This window comes from Hyperoodon ampullatus (assembly GCF_949752795.1).
Source record: "Hyperoodon ampullatus genome assembly, chromosome: 12".
NCBI lineage: Eukaryota > Metazoa > Chordata > Mammalia > Artiodactyla > Ziphiidae > Hyperoodon > Hyperoodon ampullatus.
Genome location: NC_136925.1, coordinates 68,443,550 through 68,469,596, shown reverse-complemented (window position 1 = coordinate 68,469,596; position 26,047 = coordinate 68,443,550). Strand labels below are relative to the sequence as shown.

The following is a 26,047-nucleotide window of genomic DNA, read 5'->3' as shown; positions in this document are numbered from 1 at the left end:
AAATGTAAATAACTTATTACATGATAAAAGAAATTGGTTTGGAAGATGGAAACTTTCAAAAGGTGAGGTTCACATGTTCAAAGGATGCTTGTTGAGAAGACAGGGCCCCACTACTGCCTTCTCACCATGGCTATGTCTACTGTCCCTCTGAGTTCACAGTCTCATTGTCACTGTGAAAAATGTCTTTTATGCTTATTATACAATTGTCTGTTTCAAGGGACATCAAGGCACAGTGACTAAAGGGCCATTTTTTTTTTTTTTCCAAATATGCCCTGGAGGTTCAGGGGCCACTGAGGTACTAGATCATTCTAGGATCAAAGACTGGATCATAAAAATTGTCACCCCACTTTATCACTAACTGGGGCTACTGCAATAGGTAATGATGTTCAGTGGATTCTCAGATCCCTCTCTTCCAGGAGACCCACAGCCTGGAGAGACTGGGGGCCCTTATGGCGGAGCTGTAGTTCTGGGAAGCCATTGACACTGCATCGAGAGAGTAAATGTCCTTATACCTGGGGTGACAAGTGGCTGCTGCTACTCCCATGTCTTTGCAGAGATAGGAGAAAGAGGGCAACAGCTACTTAGTGTCATTTCCTTCTTTAATACTTTAATAATACTTGTTAAAAGGAAACAAGCAGTCCCAAATGAAGTCAGTTGTGCTAAACCCCACCAAGACTTAATACCTAACTCATTGTAGTTTCAGCCTCTCCCAGGAGTGGAATTTTAAATCAGTCAGTCTGAAACTTCCTGGTCCACACTAGGGAGGTAATCTGCCCTAGACCGCCTGCATTCCCTTAAGGAAAGGTGACTTTACCTGAAATAATCCACTCTTTGAACTTCCTTGTCCCACCCTCTTTTTGCCGATAAAAATCTTCTATTTTGTACAGCTCCTTGGATTGCCTTTCTACTTGCTAGATAGGATGCTGCCCTTTTTTGAGTGGTTGAATAAAGCCAATTCAATCCTCAAATTCACTCCACTGAATTTTGTTTTTTGAACACACTCAATAATTAGAACCCTGATTCATTGAAGGACTTCAACAAACGTGCTTAGAGTGCTGCTCCGTGCCAGGCTCTGCCGGAAATTCAGGACTACAGAAAGGCAGATCACTTCCTGTCCTTGGGATGCTCACACACAGCCTAATGGGAAATGAGATCTGTATCCTAGCTACAAGATAATCCGTGGACTGCTATATTAGTGATTGGAATGAGATATTAATGGGAACACACAGGAGGGAGTAAAATGTCTGGGAGGGAAGGTGGTGACAGAAAGCTTCACAGAGGCACTGACATTTGAACTGGCCCATGGTAAAATGAGAGGCAGTTTTCTATGGGAGCAGAAGGGGTGGGGATTCTGGCTTTACTCTGAAAGCATTTAAGAGGAGAAGACAATGAGCTTCTGATGACCTCCCTTTGAAACAGGAGGGAAGGCGGCAGGACACAACCTTTAAAAGAAATGACATAGCCCTTGAGGATATGACAAAAACTGGTTAGACCCAGTTGGGCCCAAGATGGCGGAAGATTCGACTTCCAGTGGACCTTGAACCTCATTATACACTCATTGTAATACATTATCATATACTAAATGGCACACCCACAGTCACCATGACAGTTCCGAGGCTGACCATAAAAGGCCAAAAAGTGGACGGTGGACAAGTTCCTGGAAATCCCCGCCCCTCCCCCAAAATAGTTGGAATAATCCTCCCACTCATTAGCCTATGAAATTACCCAGCCAATAAAAACTAACCACCCCATATTCCAGGGCCTCTCACCTTCTGAGATGGCCCACACTTTGCCTGTGGAGTGTGTTTCTCCCAGGGCCACTCTCGCCTTTTAAAATGGGCCGCATTCTGTCTATGGAATGTGTATCTCTCTAAATAAAACAACTTCTTACCTTCTTACACTTTGCCTCTCGCTGAATTCCTTCTGCACAGACACATAAAGAATCTGAGCTTCAGAAAGTCCTGAAACCTACTGTGCGATTTCAATCAAAAGACAGTGGGTTCAAGTCCCGATCTGAGCTTTGGCTGGGTTTGAAGCCCATCTGAGCTGTGCAGTTTCACCTTGATTAATCATTCCAAGTTTCTGCCCTCTTTCCCAAGCCAGCAGATATATATATATTTTTAAGGAACATTTATTTATTTATTTATGGCTGTGTTGGGTCTTTGTTTCTGCGTGCGGGCTTTGTCTAGTTGCAGCGAGCAGAGGCTACTCTTCATTGTGGTGCACGGGCTTTTCGTTGTGGTGGCTTCCCGTTGCGGAGCATGGGCTCTAGGTGCGTGGGCTCAGTAGTTGTGGCATTTGGGCTCAGTAGTTGTGGCGCACAGGCTTAGTTGCTCCCCGGCATGTGGGATCTTCCCAGACTAGGGCTTGTTGGCCGGCAGATTCTTAACCACTGCACCACCAGGGAAGTCCCACCGGCAGATTTCTTAAACATTCATTTCACTGGTTTCACCTGTCTTAGATCACTTTGTTTTCTACTGCAGTGGTTTTCAAAGTTTGATGTTCAGACCAGCAAAATCAGCATCACCTTGAACTTGGTTAGACACGCAAATTCTGGGGCTCCAACCTGCATTGCAAACTCCTGGAATTTCACCTGATACAGACTCCAGGTTGACAGCCACAGTTCTAAACACACCCAGGACCCTGGGGAGTGGGAGAGGGGTGTAAAATGCAGAGGCTGAGAAGGATCTGGGTTTTTCGGTGCCACCGGCCAGGGAGGGACTGGATGACCTGGCTGAGGTTCCCGCCTTGGGATCCAGGTCCACGGTTCCACCCAGGCTGGTCTCTCGGTGTCTTCTCCGGCGGTTTCTAGAAGGATCCTGCCGGTTGAGGGGAGAGGTGCTCCCACAGGTCCCTGAACCAGACTCGTTTTTTCTCCCCCAAGCGGATTGACTAGGAGGCTTAGCTGAGCAGCCTCAGGGCTGGCTTTGGGGTAATACTGGCGTCCTTAGTTTTGCAAGTGAGCGATGCAGGCCTCCTGGGATCATTCTGTTCCGGCGCCGGGACCGCGGCCACTCCCATCCCAGAGAGGAGGGTGCCTTCCTCCTAGGACAGCTTGGTCAGGTGACCTTGGCGGCTCGTACTCAGCCAGGGACCCGGAAGGACGAGGGCTCAGGAGACCGCGGGCGTGGGGGCAGGACGGCGGGCGCGGAGCCATGAGGTCCCCGAAGCTGCCTGGGCTCGTACTCCCGCTGCTGCTGCTGCTGCTGCCGCCGGGTCCAGTTGGCGGCGCCGCGCGCTTCGACCCCACCTGGGAGTCCCTGGATGCCCGCCAGCTGCCCGCCTGGTTCGACCAGGCCAAGTTCGGCATCTTCATCCACTGGGGCGTGTTCTCTGTGCCCAGTTTCGGGAGCGAATGGTTCTGGTGAGCGCACCTCCCTCCGTCTCCTCTGACCCCGCTTTGCACCCCACTGGCCTCCAGCCACGACCCAGATGCCAGCCTATGCCGGTTTGTTTTGCCCCCAGTCAGTTTCACCTCCCGCTGTTTTAGCGGTGTTTAGCATTTCCGGGTGTTAAATGAATAATTTACTGTGTTAAGTGGTTCGTGCTGGGTGAACACTGAATTTTTCTTCCGTGTGACTGTGACTGCAAGAGTTGTCAGACAACAGATGTGACTCTGGTTTCTCAGCTTCTTGATAGCTGCACTTATCAAGTTGTAGTTATCACTGTGTAGCCACCGAATGACTAAGACAGCAGAAAAGTAATCGACTGTGTGGGGTCATATTGTGAAGCTTGGGCCTAAACTGCCGTCCTTGTCCTTAGAGAATCAGACACCTTGTCCCATCGCTGTTCTACTGCTACCTGTCAATTTTTAGTTGTGCTGCCATGAAGTATGGTTTAAACATAATTTCATGGGTATGTGAGACTTCTGTTCCTTTGGGCATTCACTGACTCTTTAATGTTAAAATGTTACCACGTGTGGCTCAAGAAACAAACAAAAAGTTCTAGAATGTTTACCCTAAAAAAACCCAATTATTAATAGACCACTATGTGGAAAGTGCCGCACAAAAAATTGCTCTTTAGATTTTACCTTGAGATCTATTGTAAAAATGTGCACGTAATCCCTTACAACTTTGAAGTGTCTCACATACGTTCCTGATTAAATACCTCAGGTATTTTAAGTTCTTCAAGATAGAAATGGTATATATGTGTGTGTATATATATATATATATATATATATATATATATATATATAATACATATATATATATATAATACAAATATAATATATTCCTAGTGAAATAAGAAAATAAACAATGAGTATTTAAACCTGCTTTATACTATATACATAGTGTACAACACATTTAATATATACAATATATGTTAGATATGTCAACTGAAAAAAAATGCCCTATTGAGAGTTGTGAATTAAGTTTCATTTGGGGCAAAATGAGAACTGAAGCTTGGGAGACAGCCTCTCAGAGAGCTCTGAGGAGCTGCTCTGAAGAGGTTGGGGGGAGAGATCAGTATATATGTGACTCTGGCGAAGGGGGATACGTGCAATCAAGCACACGTTTTGGCAGAAGGTTACTGCTAGTCACGAGGAGCAGATGTCTCCCTTATGATTTTAGTGCTTTTCTAGATATGAGAAGATGCAAGAATCTGGGCTCATAAAATCTTCTCCTGAAAATATCTAATTATCTGAAGGCCTGTTCTGCCAGTTTTTCCCAGAGCACAGAGTGCCTCATTCCTGATCTCCACCCTGAACTCCTTCCAGGGTGTGATGAAGGTCAGTGACTATGGTGGCTAGTGACTTAATCCTTGTAGAGGCAGATGGCAAGTGACAATTTTTAGTTGGCAGATACAATACAGAGTATAAACTATATTGTATTAACGTTACACTATAAACATTGTACCACTTTCTATAAAGAGACTGGCTTTCTGCAACCAGTAACTTTTCTTATTCAGTTAGGCCAGTTGATGTAAAAGAACTGTATAAACTATGGAGTACTATTCATATACTCTTTTGAAATCAACTTAAAAACCAAGGGACTCTTTCTTCCCATAACTTGTATTACCAAATATATTTGCTTCAGGATGTTATAAATCTTTCTTTGCAAGTTTTGTGCTGTGAGGCATTTTGAGTTTATTTTTGAAATGTTTCAGGTTAGCAAGGTACATCAATTAACAGATTTTTTCCTCTTAAGATATAATAAATTATACTTTAATTTGCCATTTTGTTCAACTGGGAAGATTAGGTAAATATACATTTGGTGCTGGGAGAGGATTTGATGTTTGTTAATTGAAACTAGTGCTCTGTGCAAAACAGCTAGTTTTGAGTCATCTTATTCTTTGTAATGGTTAACTTTTTATTTTCTACAAATGAACACAAAGTTGTTTGTTTTGACCTAGAACAATAAAGATAATTCTCATACAAAACAGAGTATATTTTTGATGGTCTGGAAGTGCAATAACACTGTGGAAGTTTCTTTAATTATCTATAGTTTCCCTTTGTGTCCCCTCTAAATCTCTGCTCCCCACCCCAATTTGACCTGTAGCCATCAACAGTAGAGATGGGCATATCTGACTGTCCTTAATGGCAGTTAAAAACCAAATATAAATTATGGGCTGTTTACTGTAAGTGCCTCTTCTCATCTCTATTAGTATGAACTTTGAGAAGTGACTCTAGACTATAATAGAGAATGCAGGTTCAAATTAGATGTGTTAGGAAAAAATAGAAATCTCTTATCTTTTAACTTTCTGACTGTCCCAGTTTCTCTTTTGTAGTTCGATTTAAAAGGTAAAAATGCATCATGGATCAATTAGGATACTTTCACTTCAAGGTATAGAAAACCCAAAAAAAAGGTTTAACAATAGGGGTTTGTTACTCTACATAATGAGAAATTTAGAGGTAGTTGGCTCATTGATGAAATCAAAGACCTAAGCTCTTTCTGACATCCTCAGCCTGTTGACTTGTCCTGTCATGGTCACATGATGGTGGACAGGCATCACTTCATACAACCTTGTCCAAAGGCAAGTTGTATCTCTTTCTATTAGAGAGGAAACCATTCCCAGGATCTCCCAAGTTGGCTTCCCCTCAAGTTCCATTGGCCAGCATGGGTCAGGTGTCCATGTGGTAGGTGTGATGGAAACTGGGAAAGTATGTATCTGACCCTTGGGCAGGTAAAGAATAGTGCCTGTGACATATTATGTCCTTCAGTGAAGGCTTCTCAGTGGGATGAACCTCCTGATCATCCTTGGGGATGTAATGCTGATTATGAATTTACTCATCCCTTAGAAACACTCTTATGAAAGGAGTGGTGGAAGGAAGAGTAGAAGATGGGTCAGAGATGGGGCCTGCATCTATTTCATGAGCATAAGATTACTGCCATGTTTATCTAAAAATTACGTTTTCGATGTTGTTTTCAATTTTACTGTCATCTCTTCCCCCACTTGTTCTCTGCTAGTGAGTATAATACATTTGTGTTACGCTTTATGCGCTTTGTCTTTTTTTGAAGCCTTCATCACTTACGTTACAAAGGCCTAACTATGTAAAGATACTACATGTTGCAATTTAAAAGTGAAGAATTAAGAGCAAATGGGTGGCTGTGTTGTCTAGAATGTTCAGGTTGATGAGCTGAGTGGAGTTCACAGAGGGATAGATGGAAAACTATGGAAGTTTACATAAGCTTTCTTTAAGGTGAAGTCAAACTAAATGGCCAAGTGAGGAAGAGAATCTTGGTAATATGTGAGTAAGGGGGATTTAGTAAAGGGAGCTGGGGCAGTTACAGTTGACCCTTGAACGACACAGGTTTGGTCCACTTTTATGTGGATTTTTTTTCAATAAATATACACTTGGCCCTCTATAGTCGAGGATTTCACATCTCTGGATTCAACCAACCTCAGATGGAAATTTTCATCCATGGTTGCTTGAATCCACAGATGCCCAAACTGTGGATATGGAGGGCTGACTGTATTGGCTGACTGGGTTGGCCAAAAAGTTCCTTCAGTTTTTAAGTAAAAATAAAAGACACATTTTTCATTTTTACCAAGAACTTTATTGAACAACATATTCACTGTTTTGTTCCACTACCTTCTGCCATTTTTCAGGCAACTTCATAATTCCATCTTCCCAAAACTTTTTATCTTTTTGAGCAAAGAACTGTTCCAGGTGCCTTTTACAGTCTTCCAGGGAATCCAAATTTTTTCCATTAAGAGAATTTTGTAAAGACCAAAATAAGTGGAAATCTGAAGGTGCAATGTCTGGTGAATACGGCGGATGAATCAGAACTTCCCAGCCAAGCCGTAACAGTTTTTGCCTGGTCATTAAAGATACGTGTAGTCTTGTGTTATCCTGATGGAAGATTATGCGTTTTCTGTTGACTAATTCCAGACGCTTTTCGTCGAGTGCTGCTTTCAGTTAGTCTAATTGGGAGCAGTACTTGTTGGAATTAATCGCTTGGTTTTCCAGAAGGAGCTCATAATAGAGGACTCCCTTCCAATCCCACCATATACATATCACCTTCTTCAGATGAAGACTGGCCTTTGGTGTGGTTGGTGGTGGTTCATTTCACTTGCCCCACGATCTCTTCCATCCCACATTATTGTACAGTATCCACTTTTCATTGCCCATCACAATTTGTTTTAAAAACGGAACATTTTCTTAATGTTTAAGTAGAGAATTTCATGTGGAAATATGGTCAAGAGGTTTTTTTCGCTTAACTTATGTGGTACCCAAATATCAAAGCGATGAACATAACCAAGTGCAAATGATTTTCAACGCTTGATTTGGATATTTTGAGTATGTCGGCTATCTCCCGTGTGGTATAATGTTGATTGTTCTCAATTAATGTCTCGATTTGATCACTATCAACTTCAACTGGTCTACCTGAGAGTGGATCATCGTCCAGCGAGAAATCTCCAGCATGAAACTTCGAAAACCACTTTTGATACGTTCAATCAGTCACAGCACCTTCTCCATACACTGCACAAATCTTTTTTTGTGTTTCAGTCGTTTTTTCACCTTTCTTGAAATAATAAAGCATAATATACCAAAAATGTTGCTTTTTTCCTTCCATCTTTAATATTAAAATGTTTACACAAAAATTCACCAATTTTGATAAGTTTTTTTTTAAATGCACGCTGTTATGACAGCTGTCACAATACAATCTAATTGTTTTGAATGAAGTTAAAGACAAGTGATACTAGAGCCATCTTACAGAAGAAAACGAATGAACTTTTGGCCAACCCAGTACTATGCCATTTTATATAAGGGACTTGAGCACCCACAGATTTTGGTATCTGCTGAGGCTCCTGGGACTAATCCCCCATGGATACTGAGGGATAGCTATATTTCAGATGTCTATGTGAATGCTGCTTATATGCTGTTTCCTTCATCCCCTTAGGTGGTATTGGCAAAAGGAAAAGTTACCAAGTTATGTGGACTTTATGAAAAATAATTACCCTCCTGATTTCACATATGCAGATTTTGGACCACTATTTACAGCAAAATTTTTTTATGCAAACCAGTGGGCAGATATTTTACAGGCTTCTGGTGCCAAATATGTTGTCTTAACTTCCAAACACCATGAAGGTAAGTACAACATTTGCAAAAACTCACAGTGGTTATGAAATATAAAGTAGTTCTTTTGGAACAAGAAATTAAAGCAAGGTCATCCACATGAAATCAGAGTTTTCTCTTAGGAGCAATCATAAGTGGCTATTGACATTTGCCTGCAACTTAAGAGACCATGTGTTCCACCCAGTTAAGAAGCATTATGTATGCAGAAAGATCATACCCTCCACATGACAGAGAAAAAATGGAAACTGATCACATTTTGTTATATGCATATTTAACAATTTCCAAGTAATCCAAGATTTGATTTGAAGCTATTTGAAGTGGGAAGTGGGTTGCAGGTCAAAGTTTACACTTGGAATTGCATTCTTCCTTTCTTTCCACCTCTGTAATGCATTCTGGGAAGGCACCCAGGGGATTATTTTGCTGTAGTTTTGCATCATGACCGACATACAAGGTTGTGCTTTTGGCCAACTCTTATATGGCCCAATTGAGGACAGTTTGCTAGTGATGAAAATGACACAGGTCACCTGGAAGGAACAGGATTATGGAGCTGTAATGGTGCCCAGAAATATCAGAGATGGTAGAAGAATATGTAAAGGAAACACAGTGGTTGTATTAGGGTTCTTCAGAGAAACAGAACTAATAGGCAGTATAATATATAGGAAGAGGTTTATCATAAGAAACTGACTCATGCAACTATGGAGGCTGAGAAGTCTAGACCCAAGAGAGCCAGTTGTATTGTTCCGGTCTGAGTCCAAAGGCCTGAGAACCAGGAGAGTGGATGATTTAGGTTCCTGTCCAAGTATGAGTGCAAAGGCAGGAGAAGACTGATGTCTCAGCTCAAAGACATGCAGAGAAAAGAATTCTTTCTTAATCAGCCTTTTATTCTGTTTAGGCCTTCAGGGGACTAGATGAGGCCCACCCACTTGGGGAGGGCAGTCTGCTTTACTCAGTCTACCTATTCAAATGTTAATTTCACCTAGAAACACCTTCAGGAACATATCCCGAATGATGTTTAACCAAATATCTGGGCACTCAGTGGCCCTATCAAGTTGACACATAAAATTACCATCATAGTGATCTTCCACTAATAAGATAGACTCCACCCATTACCATTCTAGTATCTATAAGATCAAGGAAGCATCAGCAAATTATTATTGTTCCAACAGCATGTTAATAATTAGACAATTTGTTTGCATAACCATCTTTGCCTTGGAATAAAAAATTTTGCCTCGTTATTTTCCCCAGGGCTGGGTAGGGGATTAGAAGGGAAGAACCAAAACCCAAAATAAGGAATTACCTTAGAATATTTTTCCCTTTGGCCACATTCTAGTGGCTTAATGATTTTCTCCTATAGATGTTTCTCAGGCTGAGATGGATATTTATAAAGCGTATTTGCTTGTGTACATGTTGATTTCCTGATGCCTAGGAACTTCTCCAAGCTGTATGGTACAAAGTATTATATAGTGAGCTTATTTCAAAACAAAACAAAACAATCTTAATCACATTGTAAGGACAGATGATATAGCCCACATTTATCAACTCTCTAGGACTCATATTGTTGGAAGTTTTCATGCTTATGGGAGAGACCCTGCTGAGCCTGGCTAGGCGGGAAGACCACTGTGTGAGCTTCTGGTGGTGCTACTGAACCGAATACCCATGTGCTTTTAGCACCACCAGACATTAGGGTCAAGTTGAAACATTTTGAATAAGACTTTAAATATCATCAGCAATGCTTTGAAGCTTACCACAAACATCTTTAGAACCAGTGTGAGCTCTTTAAAAAGCTTCTTCAAAATGAATCCAGAGTGTGTCCATCTTAGTCTTGTCCTAATTTACAAGAGTTAAGTGTTGCACCAAAGCACCTTACTTATGTCTGTTCTCAAAGATTCTTTTAGATTTTAGTGGGACAGCAACAATGTACTTATGTTCCTAGGTACCAACTAAACATTTTGAGGCTTTTTTTTATTATTTCTTAAGTATTTCAGTTTATATAGGGCTTCTATGGTTTTTATATAGAACCAGCAATCTAAATGCAAATTCCTTTTAAAATGTGAATTATTTCAAAGTGCTTATGTAAAGGCAGACATTCTTCTTACCTATTTAGTTGGTAGGTAATTCACTTTTAGGTAATTTAAAGCACGACATCCAAGCTTATGATTTTAGAGTAGGATGAGATTACAAATGGTGGGTACATTGCGAAGTACAGAACTACTGGGGACTAGTACCCCACCCCCACCTTGGTAAAATGAATAATGAGGGTAAAGGAGACTTACTGCTATACATGGACACCAGTGTTCTAAGAATCATACTATAATAAAATAAATAATCCTAAAACCAGGGAATATACTTTAATTTTTCGTTTAGAAGACAAATAAGAATCTTGCAGGAGTGCATCTCAGGATCTGCACTGTAAGTAGTAATAGTCATTGTTTAGCATGGTAGATATGGAAGATGTTCCTGTCTTAGCTGTGATCGCTAATGTTGATTGCTGATTTTGTGCTAGACCCTGTGCTAGCCATTGGCTGAGGATATAGCAGGGAACACTGCAGACATGATGCTGTCCCTCAAGGAGCTTATAGTCTAGGAGGGAGAACACAGGAGATAGATCAGACTATACAGACTTTATGGGGAACCCTGAGAGTTGCTTTTAAAAATCTTGGTTCTACCTTGTTTAAATTCTCATTTGTTTCTTGTATGAAAGCAAAATGTATACTATGGAAAAAAATTGTCATAAAGCAGTTGTTTGTAGAAACAGTGATTTATATATTATGTGTACTGCCTATGTAATTTGAAAGCTTTCTTTTTGTTTTTTTTGGCTGCACTGCACAGCTTGTGGTATCTTAGTTCCCCAACCAGGGATCGAACCCATGCCCTTGGCAGTGAAAGCTCAGAGTCCTAACCGTTGGACCACCAGGGAATTCCCCCTATGTAATTTGTTTTGGTGTTTGTATATGTGGAAATTTACTAAAACAATTGATATGCTTACAAGCTTTTTAATATAATGTTTCAGGCTTCACCTTGTGGGGCTCAGAGTATTCGTGGAACTGGAATGCTGTAGATGAGGGGCCGAAGAGGGACACTGTCAAGGAACTTGCAGTAGCCATTAGGACCAGGACTGACCTGCGCTTTGGACTGTACTATTCCCTTTTTGAATGGTTTCATCCGCTCTTCCTTGAGGATGAATCCAGCTCATTCCAGAAACAACAATATCCACTGTCTAAGATGCTGCCCGAGCTCTATGAGTTAGTGAACCAGTATCAGCCTGAGGTCCTGTGGTCAGATGGCGATGGAGGGGCCCCAGATACCTACTGGAACAGCACAGTCTTCCTAGCATGGTTGTACAATGAGAGGTGTGTGGGTTATTAGATTGCTGTTGTGACCTTAAACATTCCTAATACATGTATAACATTTTAATTCCCTTGCTTCTTGAAATATGTCCTTTCAGGCTTATTTGTGGCATGGGGGAAGAAATCATTGTAAATAATGCTCATTAGATATATCAATATTTACTCAGAATAATCAAGAGTTACAAATCAGGAGTCAAATACAACTCAATAGTCTGATTTTGAAATCAGACTAAACATCACAGAATCAAGAACTTTGAAGACATTAATTTTGTGGGTCCTCATTTTCATCTCCTATTCTGGGACAACTCTATTTATTCATCACTGTTTCTGTTGATGTGCTTTTCAATTCCTCTAATTGCTTCTTTTCATCCTCATACATTTGATAATCTTTGCTGCTCAATGTGACCCTTGTCTGTCTCCTCTTTTCCCTCATCGTCGGCATTTCACCTCTTCCTGTTCTCTCCTCTTGCTTTCTTGCATGTTCCAAGCTACCCCATTAGAACAGGAAGTTCTGACTGAGCTCCTTTATAAGGCTTACACTATATGGACCAAATTTATATTTGTAACTAGAAAGTACTTGGTATCATGCTAGGAGGTCAGGGAGTGTCCTGCTTGTGTTCTCTGGGCCCACAAAGGGCACACATACAAATACTCTGGAGAGCTCTTGATATGTAACTGCAGTTTCTCTAGGTACTCCTTCCAAAAGGAAATATGGGGAACCCTCCACTTCAATCTGTGAACCAAACGATCCCCTCTAAGTGGAGAAGTGCAGGAGGTACCAACTGCTATGATGAATAATGTAGTGGGGATATTTCATGCCACAGTGAATTCCATGGTAACAGTCAACTTTCCTGAGATTTTTCAATATTAGGCACAATTGTAAGAGAAAGAAAGGCTAGAATATATGTAGGAGATTATTCAGTCATAGGTGAGAGGAATGTCTTGACTGTAAATTCAACTTTAGCTGCCATTCACAATAGGGGGGCAGGGAGGAGAACCTTCAAATAATAGTAAAATACTCTTATAAGTGCTATGTGTGCTGGGCACTAGGCTAGGTGTTTTACATAAATTAGTTCTGTTCTAATAATAGATGAGGAAATTGATTATTCAGAAGAGTTAGGTAACCTGCTGTAGGACAGGGAGCTTAGAAAGTGACAGGCCAGGACTACAATCTCCCCAGGTCTATTTGACTTCAAAACCGTGGGCTTTGTATTATATTCCACTATGGTTATTTTCCAGGAGTGGATTTCAGTCAGACCTCTTTTCAGTGACACTGTTTTGTGTAAAAATTTTTTCTTTTTGTTTTTAAAAAATATCCTTTTCATTTCAGCCCAGTTCGGGACACAGTGGTCACCAATGACCGTTGGGGAGCTGGTAGCATCTGTAAGCACGGTGGCTACTATACCTGCAGTGATCGTTATAACCCAGGACATCTTTTGCCACATAAATGGGAAAACTGCATGACAATAGACAAGTTTTCCTGGGGCTATAGGAGGAATGCTGGAATCTCTGACTATCTTACAATTGAAGAATTGGTGAAGGTACAGTAAAATGTCTGGTGACCATTATGGTAACACTTGTAATAGTGTAGGTGTATGAGAATTATTTTTTCTAAATTGTATAGCTCAATGGTCTATAACACAGAACATTACTCTTTTTTCTATGTGTGTTCTCCTAGATAGTGACTATATATATATGTCTAAGTCCATAAATACCACATGTTAACACATTCAGGATGGAATTGTTTTCTTTCTCTAAGAACTCTATTTATTCTTAATTTTTTAGCAACTTGTAGAAACAGTTTCATGTGGAGGAAATCTTTTGATGAATATTGGGCCCACAAAAGATGGCACCATTTCTGCAATTTTTGAGGAGCGATTAAGGCAAATGGGGACCTGGCTAAAAGTCAATGGAGAAGCCATCTATGACACCCATGCTTGGAGATCCCAGAATGACACTGTCACCCCAGATGTATGGTAAGTACTATTAGATAGAGGAAGGTATTTAACATTTCTCAGAGGTAAAGAGAAAAGTAAAATAAAGGAAATGGGATGAATGCCCACCTACACAAAACACTTTCTTTACTTACTCTAGAAGAAATTAGCTTATTTTAAAACACATTATTTATCAAATTGAGCTGAAATCATCTCTAGATTCCTCCAAACAGTGGACAGATTTCAGGGAAAAATATTCAGCTCTTACAAAAATTGTAGGCCATTCAGAAAGATGAAAAAAAAATGCTGAGTGGTTAATCCAAAAGAGACTTCTGGTTTAGTCAGGTAAATTCTAACTTTTGCAGGTGTTACATCGCATCAAATTAGCAGGAGGTGCGGAAGGGCAGAAAAAATATTAAAAATCTGCAAAAATAACAGCATTATTTAAATTGATTAAAAATCTTGTACCTTGTTCCTATTATTCTAATAAATCTAAACCTGAAGTTTCTTTAAAATTATCTTAACTGGCTAACTTTTCTTTAAACTAGTATCTCCTATAAAAGCCTTGCCGCAGGTTCTGTCTGAGCTTTGGAAAGTTCTATGGGCCAATGGGTCAGACTCTGCAAATATGGTGGTTTCTGATGTGCGGTCTTAACATATATAAATAAGAGTAGTATTAGTGAAGCTCTAAAAATTCACCTTGTGTTGCCACCAAAGCGAGTACAGCCTGATCAAGTATATATCAAAAGATTAGACTGAATAATCCTCCTTGAACTTATGACTTAAAACAAATTGTCAGTTCATTGAAGAAAATAAAGTAAGGCAGTCTACACAGAAGCAACTGACGATAGAATTTTAGAATGCTGGGTCTGGGAGAAGCCGCAATAAGAGCTCAACCAATCTTTCATTTTACAGAGGCTAGTTTAAATTGGGTTTTAGAATTTGCTTCTGTGTTTATTATTTGACTATGAGGGTGTCTGATTTGGGATTTGACAATGGTTAACCATTATTCCATTACATTTTCTTTCAATAAGTAAAGATAAAAGCCAAACTACTTATTAGCAAGACCTATAAAGCCGTAGCCTGGCTCCACTGCACCGAGCCCAGCGGCCTGCTATCCCTGCCTCACCAGAGGAGCTCTCCCCGCAGGTTCATCGCGTGTGCTTCCCCTCCTTGCTGCATCTTTAGATAACTATCTAGACTCCCAGGCCTATCCTTGAAATCCTTTGACATTTTAGCCCTGGCTCACTGTCCCTGTCCCTAGAACTACTCTTCACATAATTCTTAGTGATTTTAATGTCTATATTCACAGCTCTTCTAATTTGCTGGCCCCTCAGTTCCCGTACCTCCTCCCTTCTAGGGATCCTTTCCCCTTCTGTTGGTCGTACCTTAGACCTTGCATTTCCAATAATTGTACTCCTTCTATGCTCTCAGTCTGAAGCATTCCATTGTCTAACTCCCACCTCTTATATTTTAGCTCACTTCAGCTTCCAAAGGGATCTGCCGTCTTTGATTCTGTCACTTTTTCTCTTCCTCCTGCCTCAACCCTCTCATGTCTTTTCTTTTTCCTTATCCAGGTCAGATTCTATGCATCACTCCAGTCAGTGCATCCACCCTCAACTCCTTAACTCTCTCTCCCTCTGTCGTACTCATTAAAACTCAGCTTTGATTAAACTCAGCTCTACTTATTCCATGTCTGCCCCTGTGTAGCTAAATGTGACTAGAAATACACACACACACAATGTCAAATGCTCTCACTTTTGGCTTTAAAGCAAACCCCTGTATCCTGGATCCCATCCCAGATTATCCACTCAAGGATGTTGTTCTAGCAATTCTCCCCGTTTGCTCCTCATCTTCAATTTCCCCTCTTTGTTAGATCCTTTCCTATCAGCATAAAAACCTGTTTTGTTTTTTTTCATCTTGAACTCTTTCCATCCTACTTAGATCTCCAGCTACTTTCCCATTTCTCTACTTTCCTTTATAGTAGAACATCTTGAAAGAATGGTTTTTACTTGCTATCTCCAGTTTCTTGCTCCAGTTTTCCTTTTTTTAAAAAAAAATATTTATTTATTTATTTATTTATATTTTTGGCTGTGTTGGGTCTTCGTTGCTGCACGCAGATTTCTCTAGTTGCGGTGAGCAGAAGCTACTCTTTGCTGCAGTGCGCAGGCTTCTCATTGCGGTGCTTCTCCTGTTGTGGAGCACAGGCTCTAGGCACGCGGGCTTCAGTAGTTGTGGCGCACAGGCTCTAGAGTGCAGGCTCACTAGTTGTGGCGCACAGACTTAGTTGCTCCACTGCACATGGGATCTTCCTGGACCAGGGCTTGAACCTGTGTCCCCTGCATTAGCAGGCGGACTCCCAACCACTGCGCCACCAGGGAAGCCTTCCAGTTTTCCTCTTAAACTCACTCTGGTCAGACTTCCACCCCACATTCTATAAAATCACTGTCATCCAGGTCCACAGGAACCTCTCCCTCACTGGGTCAGTCCCGGTCCCTATTACCTGAGCTTACTGTCAGCATTTGCCCCAGGTGATGGCTGTCTCTGTCTTCACTGTGCCTGTTGGCCATTCCTTCTTAGTCTCCTTTGCTGGTTCCATCTCAAGTCCCTGACCACTAAACCTTGAAGTGCCCTGAGGCTCAGCCCCTTGGACTTCTATTCTTTATCTTAATTCCCCAGGTGATCTCATCTATTTTCAGGGCTTTAAATGCCATACTGATGACCTCTGCAGTGCAATCATCTTTCTTAAACTCCAGACTCATATATTCAACTTCCTAGTCAGCGTCTCCACTTAAAATTAAAGCATCTTAAACCTGTTGTGTCCAAAACTTAGGTCCTTAAAATTTCGCTCTAAATTAGCTCCACCCACAGTCTCCCCCATCTCAGTTAATGGCAACTTCATCCTTTAGGTGCTTGTCAGGCCCAAAACCTTGGAGTCCTTAACTTCCCATTCTTTTACATCCCACAGCCAATCCAACAGTAAATTCATTATATCTTTGAAATATATCTGGCATCTGACCACTTCTTATCCTCTCTGTGGCAACCCTCTTCCTGTTAGTATCCATCGTTTCCCCCCTGGATTATTTCAGTAGCTTCTTGTCTGATCTATTTCCATCTGTGCTCCTTTAATCTATCTGCTACAAAACCTTTTAAATAATAAGTCAGGTTATGACACTCCATGCTCAAATTCTTCCAGCGGCTTCCAGTCTTAGAGAAAAATCCAGGACTTACAAAGGCTTATAAGGCCTATAAAAACGAGCACCTTGTTGTCTCTGTGATCTCACTGGCTATCATGCTATCCTTCACTTCCTCTCCTTCAGTCACTCTGCCCTCCTTGCTGTTCTATCAACAGGCCAAGCATACTGCTGCACTGGGACGTCTGTTCTCTCTTCCTCTGCTCACGTGGTTCTCCCTCACATCCTTCAGGTCTCCTCAACGCCACCTCCTCAAAGAGGTCTTTCTTGACTATTCTATTTATTTTTATTTTTATTTTTATTTTTTGGCATGTAGACTTTCTTCTTTATTGCTGTACACCCAGAACTTAAGAGAGTTCCAGCTATATTGTAGTCACAAATAGATAATTTTTGAATAAATGAACACATTTTAAAATTTAGGGGTCAGGAAATTTCCAGCAATGCCATTGGTTTAAGAAATTAAAATTGCTTCAGACTACCAAATGTGAGAGTGATTATGATATCTAACATGGCGCAAAATAATTCTTTAAAATTTGAAGTTTGTCTCCAAATCAGTAAGGAATCAGTCTATAGAATCAGAAGGTCTATGATTTTTTCTGTTTCCTTCATCGCTGATTTGCCTTGAGAACAAGTTGTCTATTCCTTTTAACAAAGTAAGTTTAGTGAAGATTTAAATTAATGTGACAGAATGTACAGATATTTAATTTGAGGTTAGTATAAACACAGAGGAGCCAAAAGAATCCCCTAACAATCCTCTGATCTTTTTTTTATTTTTTAACATTTTTATTGGAGTATAATTGCTTTACAATGGTGTGTTAGTTTCTGCTTTATAACAAAGTGAATCAGTTATACATATACATATATCCCCATCTCTCTTCCCTCTTGCGTCTCCCTCCCTCCCACCCTCCCTATCCCACCCCTCTAGGTGGTCACAAAGCACCGAGCTGATCTCCCTGTGCTATGCGGCTACTTCCCACTAGCTATCTATTTTACGTTTGGTAGTGTATATATGTCCATGCCACTCTCTCACTTTGTCACAGCCATTCTCTAGTAGATCTGTGTCTTTATTCCCGTCTTGCCCCTAGGTTCTTCATGACCTTTTTTTTTTTTTTTTTTTTAGATTCCATATATATGTGTTAGCATACGGTATTTGTTTTTCTCTTTCTGACTTACTTCACTCTGTATGACAGTCTCTAGGTCCATCCATCTCACTACAAATAACTCAATTTCGTTTCTTTCTATGGCTGATTAATATTCCGTTGTATATATATGCCATATCTTCTTTATCCATTCATCTATTGATGGACACTTAGGTTGCTTCCATGTCCTGGCTATTGTAAATAGAGCTGCAGTGAACATTGTGGTACATGACTCTTTTTGAATTATGGTTTTCTCAGGGTATATGCCCAGTAGTGGGATTGCTGGGTCGTATGGTAGTTCTATTTTTAGTTTTTTAAGGAACCTCCATACTGTTCTCCATAGTGGCTGTACCCATTTACATTCCCACCAACAGTGTATGAGGGTTCCCTTTTCTCCACAGCCTCTCCACCATTTATTGTTTGTAGATTTTTTGATGATGGCCATTCTGACTGGTGTGAGGTGATATCTCATTGTAGTCTTGATTTGCATTTCTCTAATGATTAATGATGTTGAGCATTCTTTTATGTTTGTTGGCAATCTGTATATCTCCTTTGAGAAATGTCTATTTAGGTCTTCTGCCCATTTTTGGATTGGGTTGTTTGTTTTTTTGATATTGAGCTGCATGAGCTGCTTGTAAATTTTGGAGATTAATCCTTTGTCAGTTGCTTCATTTGCAAATATTTTCTCCCATTCTGAGGGTTGTCTTTTCGTCTTGTTTATGGTTTCCTTTGCTGTGCAAAAGCTTTGAAGTTTTAGGTCCCATTTGTTTATTTTTGTTTTTATGTCTATTTCTCTGGGAGGTGGGTCAAAAAGGATCTTGCTGTGATTTATGTCGTAGAGTGTTCTGCCTATGTTTTCCTCTAAGAGTTTGATAGTTTCTGGCCTTACATTTAGGTCTTTAATCCCTTTTGAGTTTATTTTTGTGTATGGTGTTAGGGAGTGTTCTAATTTCATTCTTTTACATGTAGCTGTCCAGTTTTCCCAGCACCACTTATTGAAGAGGCTGTCTTTTCTCCATTGTATATTCTTGCCTCCTTTATCAAAGGTAAGGTGACCATATGTGCGTGGGTTTATCTCTGGGCTTTCTGTCCTGTTCCATTGATTTATATTTCTGTTTTTGTGCCAGTACCATACTGTCTTGATTACTGTAGCTTTGTAGTATAGTCTGAAGTCAGGGAGCCTGATTCCTCCAGCTCCGTTTTTCTTTCTCAAGATTGCTTTGGCTATTCGGGGTCTTTTGTGTTTCCATAAAAATTTTGAAATTTTTTGTTCTAGTTCTGTGAAAAAATGCCAGGGGTAGTTTGATAGGGATTGCATTGAGTCTGTAGATTGCTTTGGGTAGTATAGTCATTTTCACAATGTTGATTCTTCCAATCCAAGAACATGGTATATCTCTCCATCTATTTGTATCATCTTTAATTTCTTTCATCAGTGTCTTATAATTTTCTGCATACAGGTCTTTTGTCTCCTTAGGTAGGTTTATTCCTAGATGTTTTATTCTCTTTGTTGCAATGGTAAATGGGAGTGTTTTCTTACTTTCACTTCAGATTTTTCATCATTAGTGTATAGGAATGCAAGAGATTTCTGTGAATTAATTTTGTATCCTGCTACTTTACCAAATTCATTGATTAGCTCTAGTAGTTTTCTGGTAGCATCTTTAGGATTCTCTATGTATAGTATCATGTCATCTGCAAACAGTGACAGCTTTACTTCTTCTTTTCTGATTTGGATTCCTTTTATTTCTTTCTCTTCTCTGATTGCTGTGGCTAAAACTTCCAAAACTATTTTGAATAATAGTGGTGAGAGTGGGCAACCTTGTCTTGTTCCTGATCTTAGTGGAAATGGTTTCAGTTTTTCACCACGGAGGACGATGTTGGCTGTGGGTTTGTCATATATGGTCTTTATTATGTTGAGGTAAGTTCCTTCTATGTGTACTTTCTGGAGGGTTTTTATCATAAAGGGGTGTTGAATTTTGCCCAAAGCTTTCTCTGCATCTACTGAGACGATCATATGGTTTTTCTCCTTCAGTTTGTTAATATGGTGTATCACATTGATTGATTTGTGTATATTGAAGAATCCTTGCATTCCTGGGATAAACCCCACTTGATCATGGTGTATGATCCTTTTAATGTGCTGTTGGATTCTGTTTGCTAGTATTTTGTTGAGGATTTTTGCATCTATGTTCATCAGTGATATTGGTCTGTAGTTTTTTTTTTGACTATTTTATTTAAAAGAACACATAGATCCCTTGTTGCCAACCTAGTGTTGACCTAAAATAGACTGCCAGTTATTTCTCCAGCAAAAGTGGGTTTATTTGGGATCAGCAAAGAATTGTAATTTGGGGTCTGCCAACATGGCAAGCCACATGCAAGTCCCTGCACAGCAAGGGAAGGAGAACTCTTTTACTGGGGGGAAAAGGAAGTTGGGAAAGCCATAGTAAACAAAGAGTCCATTGCTTTTCATTGGCTGAGTTGTTGCCAGGAAATAAGAGGAGGCTTCCTACTTCCTGTGGGCTCTGCTATTGTTGCAGGGCATGGGAGCTCCCCTCTCTGGTCTCCTGACTCTATTTTAATTGAGCTTCCTGTTTATTAATTTTTACACTAGCATGCTCTATTCTTCTTACTGGGCTTCAGTTTTCTCTGTGACATTTAATCATCATCTGATATATATATTTTTTGCTCATTCTTATTTTCTCCACTACATGTAAGCTCCATGAGGACAGGGACTGTGTTCAATGCTATGTCTCCAGCTCTGAAACAGTGATTAGCATTTTAAGATGTCAATAAATATTTGTCAAATAATTGAGTGAAAAAATGAATGAATTCTGTTTTCTTTGTCTAGACCTTACTCTTCTTACCTTTTCCCTTTTGCTCACATTCATCCTTTAAGTCTCAGATTAAATGTCATTTTCTTGCTAATGGTATAACCTAAAAAGATGCCTTTGTTATAATCTTTCAATTTCCTCTTCTTTCATAGTGCTTATAAAAATTCACACTTCTATATTATTTGTGTGATTATCTGATGTGTCTCTCCCTCACTCTAGTCTAAGCTTTACAAGAACAAGAACTAAGTGTGTTTTGTTTTCTATTGTATCCCTAACACCAAGCACGGTACTGGGCCCAGCGTTGACAGATACATACCTGTTGAATGAAGGAATATGAAGATTTGATTATCAGGTGGAAAGCCATCTATTCTTGAATCTTATGCTCTTTGCTCACATTCCCCCACCTGTTTCCAGCTCCATGAGAGAAGTCTGATGAAGAAGAGTAGTACTAGAAAAATCTCTGTTCCGATAACTTCCTTTTAGCACTGGGGAAGTGGGGAAGAGAGGTGCTGTGACAATTGTGATTTATAAGAAGAAATATATATTTGGTCTTTTTCCGTTTCTGGCACAGAGCTCCTAAAACTCTTGGAATTTCCTAAGCGATGAGAGCCATAAAGGTGTCTTCTGTTATGTCAGTGAGCTGATTTTGGACACTACCAAAGGATGAGGGCTGGTTGCCAGGAGACCCGACCATGTTATTAGAGGGTTGGAACTTTCAGTCCCACCCATGGCCTCCAGGGAGGGGTGAGAGGGTGAAGGTTGAACCAATCATCAGTGGTCATTGATTTAATCAATAATGACTAATGAAGCCTCCATAAAAACCCCAAGGATGAGGTTTAGAGAACTTCTGGATTGGTGGAGGTACAGGGAGAGGGGGGCACCTGGAGAGGGCATGGAGGCTCCCTGCCCCTTCCCACATACCTTGCCCTGTGCATCTCTTCCATCTGGCTGTTCCTGAGATATATCCGTTTATAATAGACCTGTAATCCAGAAAGTAAAATATTTCTGTGAATTCTGTGAGCTGCTCTAGAAAATTAGTTGAACTCAAGGAGGGGGTCATAGGAAGCTCCAATCTATAGCCTGTGGGTCAGAAGCCCAGGTGACAATCTGGACTTGTGACTGGTGTCTGAATTTGGGGAGGGGGCAGTCTTGTAGGACTAAATCCTTAACCTGTGGAATCTGACACTATCTCTGGGTAGATGGTGTCAGAACTGAGTTGAATTGTAGGACACACAGTTAGTGTCCGAGAATTGCTTGGTGGTGTGGGGAACTTCTCCCCCACTCCACACACATACACAGGAATTGGGATCAGAACCCTTCTGGGTGCTTTTTAAGCTACCATCGGGCTAGTTTTCCTTCACTCTATTAATAAAAACATTGGTAAATACTTACTGAATGGAAGTATCTCTGTAAAATAATTCTAGACCTGACCCATAAATAATGAGAACTATTACTATGCTTTTTTTTCCCTTTTAACCAGGTACACATCCAAACCTAAAAACAAATTGGTCTATGCCATGTTTCTCAAATGGCCCACATCAGGACAGCTGGTTCTTGGTCAGCCCAAAGCTACTCTGGGGGCAACAGAGGTAACAAGGAATTTTGTCTTTATTGCTCCTTTAACTTGCTGACTAGAATAACCTGATGAAGACGTAACTTTTAACTTCAGGGTGAGCCTTATATGTGTTCCTCTTATACCTCATAAGAGTAATTTATTTTTATTTTTTTTATTAGTTTCTGCTTTATAACAAAGTGAATCAGTCATACATATACATCTGTTCCCACATCCCCTCCCTCATGCATCTCCCTCCCTCCCACCCTCCCCATCCCACCCCTCCAGGCGGTCACAAAGCACCGAGCTGATCTCCCTGTGCTCTGCGGCTGCTTCCCACTACATAAGAGTAATTTAAAAATGGACTTCATCAATGGCAATGTTTGGCAAAAACCTTTGAAAGTTTTCTTTCATTTCCCAGAAAACCAAACCTATAAAACGGCTCTATTATCTCCATGCATATCAATTAAAATATCTTCTTCACAGTCATTCTATGTTGTTCAGGCTCACTGCATGCATCCAAAATGACTCTTTTCATAAAACTGGAGTCCAGATTCTTCCCCTGACATCCCACCCCAGAACACATCTGAATAACTATGAGATATCATGGCCCTACCATTTCAAGTTCACAAAAAACTGGGGGAAAATTAAAGGTTAATCTCACAGTTGTAACCATCAGCTCTGGCATTGAGTTCACTTTGATATATTTTACAGATTATTTTTAAGAAACTGAAAATTTTCTGGGATATGAATTGTCCAAATGCTTTTCCTTGCATCATTTTTCCATATTTCATTTCTAACACTTGTGGCTGATCAGGCAGAAAAGGAGATAAGAGTTCAGATCTGATGTTTAATTACAGCTTAGTGTCCTGGGCATGACATTATCTTTTTATTTTATTTATGTTCTCTTTGGTTGCCATTAATACTGTTATTTGAAAGTTCATGGGCTTTGTTTTTATATTACTCTACATGATAAGCAAAGTTTTCTGGTTCAAAATAACCACAGATATATAGAAAACTACTTATTTAAATTCACCTTGTATAAGACGAAGAATATAGAACAGTTACAGTAATAATTGATCACAGTTAGGTATTGTTGATTAGTGGAGGTTATTGGAACATCTGGGGGGGAATGGTGGCTGGATAAGGAAGCTGAACCTTTCTTCAAACATTCTGTGTGAGAACTGGGCAGGCCTTAGTTGTGCAGATTGGTTTGAGAATAATTTTCTCTACTCTGACACTATTCAATCTTTACAATTCTTCCCCAAATCCTGCACACTTTTTTTTTTTGGTGGTACGTGGGCCTCTCATTGTTGTGGCCTCTCCCGTTGCGGAGCACAGACTCCGGACGCGCAGGCCCAGCAGCCATGGCTCACGGGCCCAGCCGCTCCGCGGCATGTGGGATCTTCCCGGACCGGGGCACGAACCCGTGTCCCCTGCATCGGCAGGCGGACTCTCAACCACTGCGCCACCAGGGAAGCCCCTGCACACTTTTGAGAGTAATATGGGAGCAAGACAGATGTATACACTCATTTTAAAACAGCTTGTAATCCACTAAATAAAAGTAAAAAATGAATCTCCTGTCCACATTGCTTTTTAAGAGATATCAACCACTCCTTCCCAATAAAGTGAGGGAGTCAGAGATACACTTGGAGACATTTGTGTGTATGTTTTTAATTTCAGGTTGAACTACTGGGACATGGACAGCCACTTCAATGGACTCCTTTGGAGCAAAATGGCATCATGGTAGAACTGCCTCAGCTAACTGTTCATCAGATGCCCTGTAAATGGGGCTGGGCTCTAGCACTAACTCATGTGACCTGATTTGCAGTAGAGTGCTTCCTGATGCAGTTATATCTAAGACTAGAATGTATCAGGTTTCTATAATTGTAGCATACAGAGAAAGCAAATGTAAAATTGGCCCAGAATTTCCTAAATTACTCACATAACTGGTTTAACTCTCCAGTGCACTTTGCTATTGACGTCCCTTCACACTGAATTTATTTCCACCTGTGATTCAGAGGTGGGGATTTTGTTTCAGAGTAGTGAGGAATTGGTGGTGTTAAGGACTGAGTCGTGTCTTCTGCCAAATTCACGTGTTGAAGCCCTAAGCCCCAATGTGATTGTATTTGGAGATTTTAAAGAAGTGACTAAGGTTAAATGAAGTCATAAGAGTGGGACCTTAATCCAATATGACTGGAGTCCTTATAAGAAGAGGAAGAGCACGGATGCAAGCATATGGAGGAAAGACCATGTAAGGATGCAGTGAGAAGGTGGCCATGTGCAAGCCAAGGACAGAGGCCTCAAGACAAACCAAACCTGCTGACACCTTGGGCTTTCAGCCTTCAATACTGTGAGAAAATAAATTACTGTTGTTTAAGCCATCCTATATGTGGTATTTATTATGGCAACCCTAGCCGACTAATACAGGTTCATAGGTATATAATAAATTTGGCTTAATATTTATTTCCAATGCTTACAGTAATTTTCTTTTTATAAAAAAATTTGTCTTTTTTCCCTCTTGGTAATAAAACTGATATGTTCACTATAGATATTTAAAATTATACAGAAATGCTTAAAGGCAAAATCACTGTTAAGATCACCACTACTAATACTTTAGTATATATTCTTTCAGGTTGTTTTTTTGGCAGGGGGAGGTGAGTGTGTGGGATTGGAGGTATGGGCCTATTTTTGTAGGTGGGCTAATTTGAGGTCCAATTTAAATTAATAAATTTACTTCCTGTATATACTTTTAAGCAAATTGAACACCTAGCTGAAAATTAGGAAGTCTATTCAGATCTTCCCTAAGAATGAAGCAAAAATAATACTGATATTGATGTAAATTTAAAGAAACACTGATCAAAGAACTCACTCCCCTTAACAAAAGATGTTCCACGTGGCTAGATCTTTATTTGAAGTGCTACAGGCTTCATTTTGTCATATCAATCAAATGCAGACATCTCATTGTTCCCTATAAATGCTTCAAGTAGACAGGGAAATAAAATACTATTCATATTTATTTTCTAAAATCATCTTGAAGTTGAAAATCTTAAAAAAATTATTCATTGCTGAAGTTTCTACAACTATCAAAAATTTGAAATCATGCCACAGTATTTACATGAATAAGTACTTTAAGAGTTCTAAATCCCAAGTAACATTTTATTAGAGGTCCAACAAAGACAGATTTACATGATCCCAAACACTAGACTAAGGAAAAACAGAAAAAGGAAAAAAGCCCTCAAACAAACCCAAATAAACAGGGTTAGAAGAATCTTAACATAAAAGTGAGGTCATTTGTTTGTTTGAAGAAAGTATTTTTGAGACTAAAAACCTGTCAATCATTTAAATTCCTACCCTGTCCATCTTGACCTTTACAAATAAGAGAATATAGAGGGAAAATGGAACTATTTAAGCAAATTATAGTTAGGTATAGGGTTTAGTTAATGGGTAGCTGTGAGGGAGCTAAATGATAAAATACAGCTCAGCATTCAGAGATGCTGATAAAATGCTTTGCTAATAACCAGACATTATATAT

General features: G+C 40.1%; 1 protein-coding gene across 1 annotated transcript; it reads left to right on the top strand.

Annotated features, from left to right (window-relative positions):
* Window positions 1–2,966: 2,966 nt before the first annotated feature.
* On the top strand, window positions 2,967–24,896 carry FUCA2 (alpha-L-fucosidase 2; the record flags this gene model as incomplete). The annotated part of the gene is made up of 7 exons (XM_079716556.1): window positions 2,967–3,364; window positions 8,346–8,533; window positions 11,532–11,871; window positions 13,199–13,409; window positions 13,654–13,844; window positions 22,441–22,549; window positions 24,196–24,896. The coding sequence occupies 7 exons, from the start codon at window positions 2,967–2,969 to the stop codon at window positions 24,334–24,336; spliced, it is 1,578 nt and encodes a 525-aa protein (XP_079572682.1). The 3' UTR covers window positions 24,337–24,896.
* Between the last annotated feature and the right edge of the window lie 1,151 nt (window positions 24,897–26,047).